At 41.3% G+C, this 13,663-nt stretch overlaps 1 protein-coding gene across 3 annotated transcripts in view; it reads right to left on the minus strand.

The window, feature by feature from the left end:
* Nucleotides 1–230: 230 nt before the first annotated feature.
* The window catches only part of mapk9 (mitogen-activated protein kinase 9), a 60,048-nt gene continuing 46,615 nt past the window's right edge, over nt 231–13,663 (minus strand). The window contains exons 7-12 of one of the 3 annotated variants that reach the window (XM_054739020.2): nt 13,243–13,314; nt 2,521–2,703; nt 2,251–2,375; nt 2,100–2,163; nt 693–764; nt 231–585 (exon numbers count right to left, since the gene is read on the minus strand). In XM_054739020.2, coding sequence (XP_054594995.1) covers nt 449–585; nt 693–764; nt 2,100–2,163; nt 2,251–2,375; nt 2,521–2,703; nt 13,243–13,314 — 653 coding nt within the window. In that variant the 3' untranslated portion in view covers nt 231–448. Of the gene's footprint in view, nt 586–692; nt 765–2,099; nt 2,376–2,520; nt 2,704–13,242; nt 13,315–13,663 lie in introns of all 3 variants that reach the window. The other 2 variants (XM_015944740.3, XM_054739019.2) reach the window with 2 other exon arrangements.

Below are 13,663 nucleotides of genomic sequence, written 5' to 3' on the forward strand. Positions count from 1 at the left end.
AACGAGCAGATGTGCCAAAAGCCCCACAGTTGGAACCTGTGATACTTTTAACACGCTAGCAGAAAACCATCATTTGAGATCCGTGTTTGATCGACCGGATATGGTTGATAAGTGTTTGTTCTTTTTGGCGTAACATGCACGAGAGCAGCTGACGTCTGTGGATTATAAAAACCTCCAGCTAAAAAAATAAAACTATTAAAATACAGCAGCACTGTGAAGCTACTCCTGAAAACAATATGGAAGCAAACACCAAAGAGCGTGTACTTGATCAAGATTAACATTCAACAAGAACATGAAGAGGAAACAGATGGGTTAGACCTCCTGGCTTCAGTCCCAAACAATCTTTTCACAGAGGCTTAAACCCGATCTGGGGATGAAAACGGAAGATGGCTGAGACATATTTTGTAAATTGGTCAGAGGACTGCTAGGGGAGGGCCGATGGTGGAGCTCACTGACTCTCATCCAGAGGACCAGTCAGCGTGTCGATGCTGCTGCTGTCTGTGTCTGACGCCAAGGTGTGCTCCGTGGACATGGATGAGATGTCGTTGGCAGAGGAGGACTGGGAGGTGGAGGCAGACACCGCATCTGAGACAGACATGACAGAAGACAGTTCAGAAACATACGGTACGGATGGCTGGAGCGGTCCTGGTGAGATCAGCTTACCAATCACACCTGATGGAGGCTGAACTCACCTGAGCTGTCTTCTTTCATCAGACCGTTCTTGTTCCTCTCCTCCCAGTCGATCACCTCTTCATAAATGAGTTCTGTGTAGACAGAAAAGGTTCTGAGTGGCTTTATTTTGATTGTTTCAGCATGAATGTGGAACTCTGCACGTCAGATTAGAGACAACAACATTCTACATGTTTTGTCCACTGAGTTGTGCAGATTAGAACAACATAAATAACAACAAAACTATAAATCCCATAATGCACTGGAACAAGCTGAGCCTTCTAAAGAACAGCTGCCCCTCCCCCAGCTGCAGAAGCTGACTCATGAAGTTAGGAAGGACTCAGCCTACAGGTGAGAGGCAGAGTCGGTCACAGCAACTTTAGGTCGCGTTCACGACTCTCCTGAAAAAAATCAGATTAGAGATTCTACATGATACGGTCCTGAGAACCTGAGAGCCTAATCCCAAATATGCATCAACTCAAAAGTGAGGTGCACTGAGAAACCATTTTTTTTACTTTTGAAATAGGAGTTTCACATGCAAGCTGAACATGTTAATAGTCTTCTACCCCTATTTCCTGCACTGGCCGCTGATAGAAAACAAATAGGGAAATGATTGGGTCAGAAAAAGCCACACAGATCTACGTAATGCTGTAAATAAGCATTCACGGCCGTGCTCACCATGGCTTGAGACCACTGAAGGCTGAAGGCCAGGAAAGAGCAGAGCAGGTCTCGGCTCGTATAACTGCTAGCATTAGCAACAGAACACAGCAGAACTTGCTCAGGCTTGTGTTATTTGTGGAGATAAAACATCAACCCATGAAAGAAGAGAGAATGGAGGCAGCAGAAGAGTCATGTTGCTGTCAGCCAATCAGAGGCAAGATATGTGCATATCATAAATATTAATGAGCAAGCTGAAGGATTTTTATAAACAATTATCACAACCTGTGTTAAAATGTTCAATTAAAAAAATAATCAGCAAAAACGGCAGAGGGACGATGAAATGAGAAACACGAGAAATAAAGATTATTGACATATTTAATGAAAAGAATCTCCAGTGAAGTTGAGTTTGACGCCGCTGATGTAAAATCAGCTCTTTCTTTCTAAACATAGTCAGTGATGTCGTGTCTTTGAGACCGAGTTAATGAATAGGCATTAATTAGACTAAAGTCTTTTATCACCCCCACAGGAATAAAGAAACCATTGAAACTTTAGTTGGATTTGTCTTATCTGGGCTCTCCTGCTCATGTGCACTAGTCAGAGCTAATTGGCTTCCTAATATTAAAAATTAATATTAAATGATAAATATTACTCAATGTAAATAAAACCTTTCCTTAAAAACTTAGTAGTGAAGGAAACGCATAAATCATCAAAAAACCCAAGAAGCTGAAGTGTAGTGTTGCTTTGTGCCTCTAGAGGGCAGAGTATCCCACCTTTCCACTGCTCTATGGTGTGCTCTCTCTCTTCCAGCTGCTTATCTGAAATCTGGGGAGGAGGCTGAGAGACAAAAGGACATGTATCAATCACAATAATCCCATTTATAGCTGCTGCATTTATAAAACGTTTCCCCATCAGCCTCCTCACCGCGTCTGCCTCTCCGGGATCGTACCACACGTGGATGTAAGGGTGATGGAGCGCTTCTTCTACAGAAATACGGCATTCAGGATCGATAACCAACATCTTGGAAAGCAAGTCCCGGGCTTGGCACGCTGTTTCAGCAACACATGAAGGGGAGAGTTACTATGGAAACAACTGGTTGTCATCACGTAAGCAGTCCGGAGGAAAACTGACTCATTTTGTGTTTTTGAGTTTATTAACAAACTTGAAATACAACCGATGAGTTAGAGCTCTTACTCTTCAGTTTATCATGTTCGGACTCTGAGGGGAACGCCCAGTCTGGGAAAAGCTCCGCGAAGCTGACGCCAGGATACTGTGGCTTGTTCATCACATAGTTCCTCACGGTCTCCATCAGCCGGTTCATAAACTCTATACTGGGCGTGCCCAGAATCTCAATCACCTTGTTCCACTGGTCGATGTCTGGACAAGGCACTGGTTACGGAAAACTATGATGTCATATGGTACAAGTGTATCCACCGAGAGTAGAATAAAAACACCTCAGGAATACGTGTTGCACAAATAATAACCATGCTTAGTTCTGGGAAAACAAAACAAAAAAATGTACATCTAAGTCTGTTCTGACATCTCTTAGACTCCAGCAGGACGGGACAGATCTGCTCAGTGATGTCTCAGCTCAGCCAAGGGGATGTTCAGATTCTGGATGGCACCAACCAGCTGGACAGAATCCATTTTAGCCAGGCTAAAATACAGATACAGTCTGCTGGTTCATAGCTAGAGGAGGACATTACTCCCAGGAAAAAAGCAACCTAAGCTGCTCTAGACGTAACCGCTGGGGAGAGAGGTAACAAACTGATAAGAGACAGAGACAAACAATATAAATGCAAATGATGTGAAGTGCTTCGATTTGACTCAACAATTAAGGCCACTGAAGCACAAGCTCAGATTAATAACCAGTGAGGGGAACAGGAAACACATGGGTCTGTTTAAAAAAGGGTGGGCTGTAAATGAACCCAACAGGAGAGGAACAGAAAAACACAAAGCTGTAATGAACGCACAACAAGCAGCAGATATGGCAAGCCAAATGAGCATTTATTCTGATATCAGGATATCAGCCAGAATTGTCATGAACATGTAAGCCATTTCTGTCCACTAGTTAACTAGTTAGACATGTTTGTGTCAACTAGTTAAATATCGAGGGTGAAAATGTGCCCACTAGTTAACTAGTGACAGCAGAAATGCGCACTAGTTAACTAGTGAACACATTTAGGCTTCAGTAGTTAACTAGTTGACACAAAAACTGCTCACTAGTTAACTAGTAAAAGCAGAAATGCATACCAGTCAGCTACTTGAAGGTATTTGTCTCACTAGTTAACTAGTGACGGTCAAAATGTGCACATTAGTTAACTTGTGGTAGACATAAATGCGCACTAGTTAACTAGTGAACATATTTTGGCTTCACTAGTTAACTAGTTGACACATAAATGGCTCACTAGTTAACTAGTAAAGACCAAAATGCATACCAGTCAGCTAGTTGAAGGTTTTTGTGTCTCACTAGTTAACTAGTGATGGCCAAAATGTGCACACTAGTTAACTTGTGGTAGACATAAATGTGCACTAGTTAACTAGTGAACACATTTTGGCTTCACTAGTTAACTAGTTGTCACATAAATGGCTCACTAGTTAACTAGTAAAGGCCAAAGTGCATACCAGTCAGCTAGTTGAAGGTTTTTTGTGTCTCACTAGTTAACTATTGATGGCCAAAATGTGCACACTAGTTAACTAGTGAAGGCTTAACTCCTAACTAGTTAACTAGTTGGAGTAGGTCAGTGCCACTAGTTAACTAGTGAACCATTAATGGCTCACTAGCTAGCTAGTTGATGGCAGCAGGCTCACTAGTTACCTAGTTGATGCATCCATTGTCCAAACTAGTTAACTAGTGAGGACATAAATGTATACTAGTAAACTAGTTCAAGTCTACATTCACACTAGCTAGCTAGTTGCGCAGAATTCTAATTAGGAGGCGGAGAATTTCTCAAATTAAGACTCTCTATTGGCTCCCTGTGTCAAAATAAAATATGACAACCAATCACAGTGCGGAATTTCGTAAAATCCCACCCCAAACATTTGCATGGGGCACACAAGTTAACATGCTTGCCAGAGGAACCTCAGCTAGTGAACTAGTAGTGGCTTCAGTGTGACACTTACATGTAAACTTGTGAAGGCAGAACTGCTCACTAGTTAACTAGAGAGGGTACAAATGTCCACTAGTTAACTAGTGAGGTGCAAAATAAGTGTCACTAGTTCACTAGTGGGCCCCAAATCGCCCACAAGTTAACTAGTAAGGTGCGGATATGCTCACTAGTTAACTAGTGAGGTGCAGATTTGCTCACTAGTTAACTAGTGCGCCCTAAAGCGCCCACTAGTTAACTAGTAAGGTGCAAAAAAGCATCACTAGTTAACTAGTAAGGTGCAGATATGCTCACTAGTTAACTAGTGGGCCCCAAAATGTCAACAAGTTAACTAGTAGGGTGCGGATTTGCTCACTAGTTAACTAGTGAGACACAGATATGCTCACTAGTTAACTAGTGATGTGCGGATTTGCTCACTAGTTAACTAGTGAGGTGCAGATTTGCTCACTAGTTAACTAGTGTGCCCTAAAGCACCCACTAGTTAACTAGTAAGGTGCAAAAAAGCATCACTAGTTAACTTGTAAAGTGCAGATATGCTCACTAGTTAACTAGTGGGCCCCAAAACGCCAACTAGTTAACTAGTAGGGTGCGGATTTGCTCACTAGTTAACTAGTGAGGCACAGATATGCTCACTAGTTAACTAGTGAAGTGCGGATTTGCTTACTAGCTAACTAGTGAGGCGCGGATTTGCTCACTAGTTAACTAGTGAAGTGCGGATTTGCTCACTAGTTAACTAGTGAGGTGCGGATTTGCTCACTAGTTAACTAGTGAGGTGCGGATTTGCTCACTAGTTAACTAGTGAGGTGCGGATTTGCTCACTAGTTAACTAGTGAGGTGCAGATATGCTCACTAGTTAACTAGTGAGGTGCAGATATGCTCACTAGTTAACTAGTGCGCACAAGACGCACACTAGTTGCTGTTTTTTGAGCAATCTAGTTTACTTGTTATGTAAAAATGTGTTCTTACTAGTTAACTAGTGACAAATTTACCTTCACTAGTTAACTAGTTGACATATTTGGCCTTTCTAGTTCACTTGTAATGGGACAGGAAGCACTCACTAGTTAACTAGTGAGCATATCTGCATTATAATTTTTTCTCACTAGCTTATAGAGGGCAAACTGAGCCTTACATGTTAAGTAGTGAACACAAAACACTGTCACTAGTTAACTAGCTGCAGAAAAATGCCCCTAAAACTAGTAAATTTGTGGAATTTGAATAAATACACACTTGGCTGGCATTCTGTGTAACATGTTAACTAGTTCGACCGCTGTACAGCTCACTAGTTAGCTAGTGAGCAAATCCGGCCTTTACATGCAAATGAAGAAATGCAGAACAGCAATGTGATTGGTCCATTTAGGACTGAGAAACAGAGAAAGTATGGCGGACTCTGTTCAGGCTGTTCTAAGAGAAAATTTGATAAACTAAGATCGTTTGAGCACATAAATATGTTTTGACGATATTTGTAGCGAGAAAGTTGTGGTGTATTGCTGTAATCTTTGTTCAGTTAACGTGTGCAGTCTTTAGTTTTCAGTTATTAGTCTGAAAAAGCCTGGAGGCGGAAGGCAGCGGCAGACAGCATGTCTGTTTCTGTTGACAGGAAAGTGCAGAAACTCCGCAGAAATCTCCGTCAGATATATTGTTTCACATTTGTACGGAAGCGACAAGTTTATAATAATAAAAAAGGCTCTATTTTACATACGTTGCTGTAAAGCCTGCCAGCACTCATAGTCTTTTAAAGGTATAAATTTGCGAGAAGAACCACCTCGTGTTGGTGGTCTAGTGACTAACGCGTTCGCCTGCAATGGTGAAGGTTGCGGGTTCGATACTGGATCATACAGTTTAGTTTTGTACATTATTTCACTTCTTTTCTTTTGCATAATTTTTGTATTTATGTCAACAAGAAACAAAATACGTAACGGATTAGTGGGCAGAGTCACACACACACACACACACACACACACACACACACACACACACACACACACACACACACACACACAAAACATGTAAACAAGTATTTTATGAGTATGAATCTGATTATTGCCGACAGTCGATATTTAAGCATGTGTGTCCCCCTTCCTCAATCCATCCTCGCAAAATAAAATCATCGGCACAGCACAGCAGGCTTTCTCTTGATCCAGAACTAGCACTTCGAAATTGATCATGTCCGCGGCCATCTGCTGCACAATCAGCTGCTCGCATCGCGGGAAACATTGAAAACAGCTTCATGAACTGAGACACAACAGGGTTAACATCGACAAAAAAAATCCACAAATAAATCTAAATAATTAACGCCATTTCCGTCTTTTTCGTTGAAATATACAAATAGCAGATCATAAATCTAGAGCAGAAAAAGCTGCTGCAGGAAGCAGGGTCTGTAGTTATTCATGCACCAATTCATCAATGTGATTATTGATCAAGATCAGGTAAACTGATATTAATGTTGCAACATTTCATTTGATCATCTGAATGATACCACACAACTGAATGACCTGTTGAGTCTCTGCATATTCAGGTATTTACTACGGAAAACAAACAACAGCAGGCAGCAGCAGGACTCCCCATGTTATTTCTCGGGTCGCTGGCCCGCGGTTGTCGGGGCCGCTGCGGTCAGCTCTTAGCCGGGAAGCCCTCGTTCGGCTGCGTGGGCTGCTTCACCGTGGACCAGCTCCCAGCAGCCGCTGGTCGGGAGAAACGCTCTGGCTGCAGCTCCGATCAGACCCTACCAACACCTCGCCACAGACAGCACCGCATTAAAAGCCCACAATTACGACCCGCTCCCCAAAGTTACAATTCTCAAGCACTGATGAACACATACATAACCCACAACAGCTATGAAATGTGTGTTATTTACGGCAAAAAGGAGATATTTTTCAAGCCGACGTGCCAATGTTAACCGCAGTTGGCTTGGAAATGTGCTGATTTTATTATTTTTGTCAATTAAAATCCCCCTTGTTTGCTCTTACGTTTTACGAAAACGCAATATTAATTAAAGCACGCTTTAGTGATCAGCATGTAAAGCAAAGAAGAAATGTGAACATTTCAACCCATTTCGAACCAACCAGTAATATGATTTCTTAACACGGTGCAGCGGCAGCATTTAAAAACCAAAATATAGTTTTTACTCTCTAAAAAAAGGAGAAGACAGTCACGGTGCAGCAACCCATTTTAGTCCATTAATCTCCACAATAAATATCCAGACAGAGAATTTCTACGGCCTCGCTGTAAACTCCAATGTCACCCAGGACCAGTCTTAAAGAGACAACGCGCTTAAAGGGAAAGTGTGTAGATTTCTGGCAATAGGGGGTAGTAAATACCAAAGTCACTGCAAACAAGCTGTATTTTTTGTTCAAGTGAGGACCTTACTAACTAATGCTCATAAAGCCAACAAAACCCTCTGGACTCTAGCTGTAACTCTCAAATTAGGATATGAGATTAATGACTCAGGTTCACGCTCCAATACATTAATTGTTTGAGAAATGCATCTTTTTATGTTGAGTGCCATCCGCCAAATAACACACGAGAAAAGGAAGAAGAAGAGTGTTGTTGCACAGTTTTCAAAGGAGTCAAAAACCACCAGCAAAACCACAAATACAGCTAAATAAACTTAGAATCCAACATGGCGTCCTCCAGAGAGTTGGACCCTCGCCTGTGTATTTTATTACTATGAAGGGTACATGAACTGATTAGGAACACAATGTCATAGGGTCAAAGGTCAAGGTTGTGTGAGGTCATATATATATCAAAAATTGCCTGAACGGGTTGAATGATTTTGACCAAATCAGAGGTGATAGCTCCCTATCAAAGGTAGATAAACTGATCAGGTCACAACCTCATAGGGTCAAAGGTAAAGGTCGTGTGAGGCCGTATATATGAAAAATTGGTTTTTGTGTGCAATATCTTCTGAACAGGTTGAAATACTTTGACCAAATCGCAGGTGAGAACTCCCTATCTAAGGTAAATAAACTCATGAGGTACAAAACCTCATAGGGTCAAAGGTCAAGGTTGTGTGAGGCCGTATATATGAAAATTTGGCTTTTGTGTGCAATATCTCCTGAACGGGTTGAAGGATTTTGACAAAATCAGAGGTCATAACTCCCTATCAAAGGTAAATAAACTCATCACATACACAAGTTCATAGGGTCAGAGGTCAGTGTCATGAGAGGTAATATATATGACCAGTCAGGCATATCCCGCGACGCTCTGCATCGATTTGCAGGGCTTTCTTGTTTCTACAGAGTTTATGTAGGGTGCTGCTGGTTTGGGGTGTTATGTCAGCAGGCAGAGTTTAGGAGTCTGACAGCTGTGGGGAAGAAACTGTTTCGGGACCTGGTAGTCTTAGTCCATAGGCTCCTGTAGCGCTTCCCAGAGGGCAGGAGGGTGAAGAGTCCATTCGATGGGTGACTGGAGTCTGATGGTTTTCCCTGCCCTTTTCAGACACCAAGAAAAAAGGAGAGTAACTTTATTTTGTTTGTGTGATTTTATTTTGTTGTGTGACTACTGGTTGCAGTTCCCTGTTCAATTGATTGCTGTTCCCTGTTAAATTTAAAAAAGAAAAAAGTCTAAAGTTTTGTTTTGACTGGAGAGAACTAAAAAAGGTTACACTGTCTTCTGGTACTAGCTCAAAATAACAAGTGGTGCTTGCTGCAGAACCACAAAGGCGGAGCTGCACCAGAAGGTGGAGCTGCACCAGAGTCAGCCACGCCCATTCCAGAATCAGCCCCGCCCATTCCATTAGAGTCAGTCTAATTCCTTGCAGTTGTCAGACTTGATAGCATTCTGGAACCAAAGAGGGTGTTGTAGCTAAAAAATGCGAGATTGAGGACGGAGTTGAGAAGTTAATTGAACAGTTTTTGTAAAGGTTCCATATAATTAAAAATCTAACTTTTGGAACTTTTAATCATGTTATATTGTCATTTCCTCATAAGAAACACGCCAAAGCCATTTTTAGCCTCATTCATGCATTTTCCTCCCATCTCAGCTTCAATTTGGTCTCCTCCCCCGAAGCGGATCTGGTCTTGGTTCTCAAATCTGGATATTCTGTGAATTTTCTGACAAATTATTTCTGAAATGACTTCTACTGAGACACCGCCAATAAACCATACATCCCATCTCAGAGACACACTGGGAAGCACAATTACATGTAACGCCACTTGATTTATAACAGATGTGGTGGTGTAGTGGTTATGGAGTCAGGTTGACATGCTGTTTCGCCTCCCAGTAGTGTAAGTTTTAGGTAGTTTACAACCTCTTTTCTTCATTTCTAGCTACACTTGCCAGTACTATGTTTACAACAATTTACTGGTATACCGTTTAACATATAATGTGTTTATTTATTTATTTATTCGTTTATTTAGCCAGTGTGAGTCCATTTGTGAGCAGAGTTTCAACTAAAATGCTGTTTAGGAACGACCAAATTCAAAGAACTTTTAGCGACATAAATATTTTGCTGAAAAGAAACATTACAACTAAAATATAAACAAATTGAATGTGGCTAAATAGACTGCTGATGACCCCACCGAGAATCGAACCAGCATCAGCTGAGGGGAAAGCAAAAACCAACTCTGACGAATTTACCACTAGACTACCAGAGGCCATTCAATAAACTGAAGTGCTGTTGTACACCACGTTTATTAGACCAGCTGTAGGCAGATATTCGCTAAAAGAAACCTTTTCATTTCGAGATATATTCAGTCTTTGTCATGTAGCAAGTTATATTTATCTTGTTTAATTGGAGTATAGAACATAGCATTAACGACTGTAAACTAGTAACAGCCGTAATTCATGTGGGTCAGGTCAGTTTGCGATAAAGTTGAAAACAAAAACGGAAGTCAGTGGGCTAGGCTGAGTTTGCGTGAATGGGCGGGGTGCAGCTCCGCCTTTGTGGTTTTGCAGCCAGCACCCTCTCCAAAATAACCACAGTTTTTTCCCTCAGTGTCATTTGATCTATTTCTTGGGAAGATGGATGGATGGATGGATGTATATATATATATATATATATATATATATATATATATATATATATATATATATATATATATATATCAATAATTATTTTTAATATAGCCTTTTTCAATACCAAACTTTCAATACCAAACAAAAATGAACTACAATAAAATTACTGGCACACTAAATTCCAATTCTCCTCAATGGGACTTGAACTCGCCAACTGATCTCCCTTACACGACACCAAACGAGGTGCTTTACTTGATTTGGGAGGGGGGAATAAAAGCAGTAAAACAATAAAACTTTGAACATTACAACACAAAGAGAAAATAAATAATGTTACAGCAATTGCGGAATGCCATCTGCGGGATTCGAACCCGCCGCAACGACCAACCAGTAGGTGTCAAACCATGACTAATGAGTGCAAGCCTTGGCGCTCAGGGACACCCATCAGTATGTGATTGTGAGGCCACAGCACATACGTTTTAGACTGGGTGGGATTCTTATACCCAACAGGAGTCTTCTGCCCGCCTTCTCATTAGAATATGCATAATTTGTGTTTCAGGCACTAGTTAACTAGTGAGCTGCTGCACTGCCACACATGTAAACTGGTGAAATTTCAATTGTTCCACTAGTTAACTAGTGGACAAAAATGGTCAGCTTGTATGTGTTTTTAGATGTAACTAGTTAACTAGTGAGCAAATCCGCACCTCACTAGTTAACTAGTGAGGTGCAGATATGCTCACTAGTTAACTAGTGAGGTACTAGTGAGGTGCAGATATGCTCACTAGTTAACTAGTGAGCATATCTGCACCTCACTAGTTAACTAGTGAGCAAATCCGCACCTCACTAGTTAACTAGTGAGCAAATCCGCACCTCACTAGTTAACTAGTGAGCAAATCCGCACCTCACTAGTTAACTAGTGAGCAAATCCGCACCTCACTAGTTAACTAGTGAGCAAAGCCGCACCTCACTAGTTAACTAGTGAGCATATCTGCGCCTCACTAGTTAACTAGTAAGCAAATCCGCACGTCACTAGTTAACTAGTGAGCATATCTGCGCCTCACTAGTTAACTAGTGAGCAAATCCGCACCCTACTAGTTAACTAGTTGGCGTTTTGGGGCCCACTAGTTAACTAGTGAGCATATCTGCACCTTACTAGTTAACTAGTGATGCTTTTTTTGCACCTTACTAGTTAACTAGTGGGCGCTTAAGGGTGCACTAGTTAACTAGTGAGCAAATCTGCACCTCACTAGTTAACTAGTGAGCATATCCACACCTTACTAGTTAACTTGTGGGCGTTTTGGGGCCCACTAGTGAACTAGTGACACTTATTTTGCACCTCACTAGTTAACTAGTGGACATTTGTACCCTCTCTAGTTAACTAGTGAGCAGTTCCGCCTTCACAAGTTTACATGTAAGTGTCACACTGAAGCCACTACTAGTTTACTAGCTGAGGTTCCTCTGGCCAGCATGTTAACTTGTGTGCCGCATGCAAATGTTTGGGGTGGGATTTTGCAAAATTCCGCACTGTGATTGGTTGTCATATTTTATTTTAACATAGTGAGCCAATAGAAAGCCTCAATTTGAGAAATTCTCTGCCTCTTAATTAGAATTCTGTGCAACTAGCTAGCTAGTGTGAATGTAGGCTTGAACTAGTTTACTAGTATACATTTATGTCCTCACTAGTTAACTAGTTTGGACAATGGATGCATCAACTAGGTAACTAGTGAGCCTGCTACAATCAACTAGCTAGCTAGTGAGTCATTAATGGTTCACTAGTTAACTAGTGGCACTGCCCTACTCCAACTACTTAACTAGTTAGGAGTTTTGCCTTCACTAGTGAACATGTGGACACTTTGAACTGTCACTAGTTAACTAGTGAGACACAAAAACCTTCAACTAGCTGACTGGTATGCATTTTAGCCCTTACTAGTTAACTAGTGAGCCATTTTTGTGTCACCTAGTTAACTAGGAAGCCAAAATGTGTTCACTAGTCAACTAGTGGGCATTTCTTCTGTCACTAGTTAACTGGTGTGCACATTTTGGCCATCACTAGTTAACTAGTGAGACACAAAAACCTTCAACTAGCTGACTGGTATGCATTTTGGCCTTTACTAGTTAACTAGTGAGCCATTTTGTGTCACCTAGTTAACTAGTGAAGCCAAAATGTGTTCACTAGTTAACTAGTGAACATTTCCGTCTCCCACTAGTTAACTGGTGGGCTCATTTTGACCCTGACTAGTTAACTAGTGAGACACAAATACCTTCAACTAGCTGACTGGTATGCATTTTGGCCTTTACTAGTTAACTAATGAGCCATTTTTGTGTCAACTAGTTAACTAGTGAAGGTCAAAATGTGTTCACTAGTTAACTAGCGTGTACAGTTTTACCCTCACTAGTTAACTAGTTGACCTGTTGACAAGATATCAGAATTAATGCTCAAGCGGCTGGCCAAATTGGGCAAAGTTAACAAGTGGGATTTTTACATTCAGTAGTCAGCTAGTACGAGTTTTTGTACCTTACTAGTTGACTAGTAAAAACTAAATGTGTTTTAACTAGTTAACTAGTGGACATTGATCTGTCCACTAGTTAACTAGTGAACACACTGAGCAATACTAGTTAACTAGTAAGATATGAAACATTTTAACTAGTTAACTAGAGAGAATTTAGGCCTTACTAGTTAACTAGTTGACATTTAGGCTGTCACTATTTAACTAGTTGACACAAACATGGCTAACTAGTTAACTAGTGGACAGAAATGGCTTACATGTTCATGACAATTCTGGCTGATATCCTGATATCAGAATAAATGCTCATTTGGCTTGCCATAAGCAGAGACAATGGGAGACGTGAAGGATACGGTCGGTGCCCTGGAAAATGACGCTGCCCTTTACCATCTCTCCCATGATGCACCCCACTGACCAGATGTCCACTGGGAATACACACACACACACACACACACACACACACACACACACACACACACACACACACACACACACACACACACACACGCACAGAGAGAGAGAGAGAGAGAGAAAGATATTCAATTAAAATAATCTTGTAAAGAAAAAACAAAACACACAAATAACAAAAATGTACACAACAGTGGAACAAGAATGCACACAGATGAATGGTGGAGGGTGGTCTGGGGAGGGATGAACATTTGGATGCTGAACACCAGCTCCTTCTTGCTGCAGTGTGATGTCTGCTGCTTCATCTTCAGCCTTCCAGGCTTTTCTCCTAGCCTCTGCTTATCAGTTTACACAGATGCTGCTCTC

This window comes from Nothobranchius furzeri, chromosome 1, assembly GCF_043380555.1.
Source record: "Nothobranchius furzeri strain GRZ-AD chromosome 1, NfurGRZ-RIMD1, whole genome shotgun sequence".
In the NCBI taxonomy this organism is placed as follows: domain Eukaryota; kingdom Metazoa; phylum Chordata; class Actinopteri; order Cyprinodontiformes; family Nothobranchiidae; genus Nothobranchius; species Nothobranchius furzeri.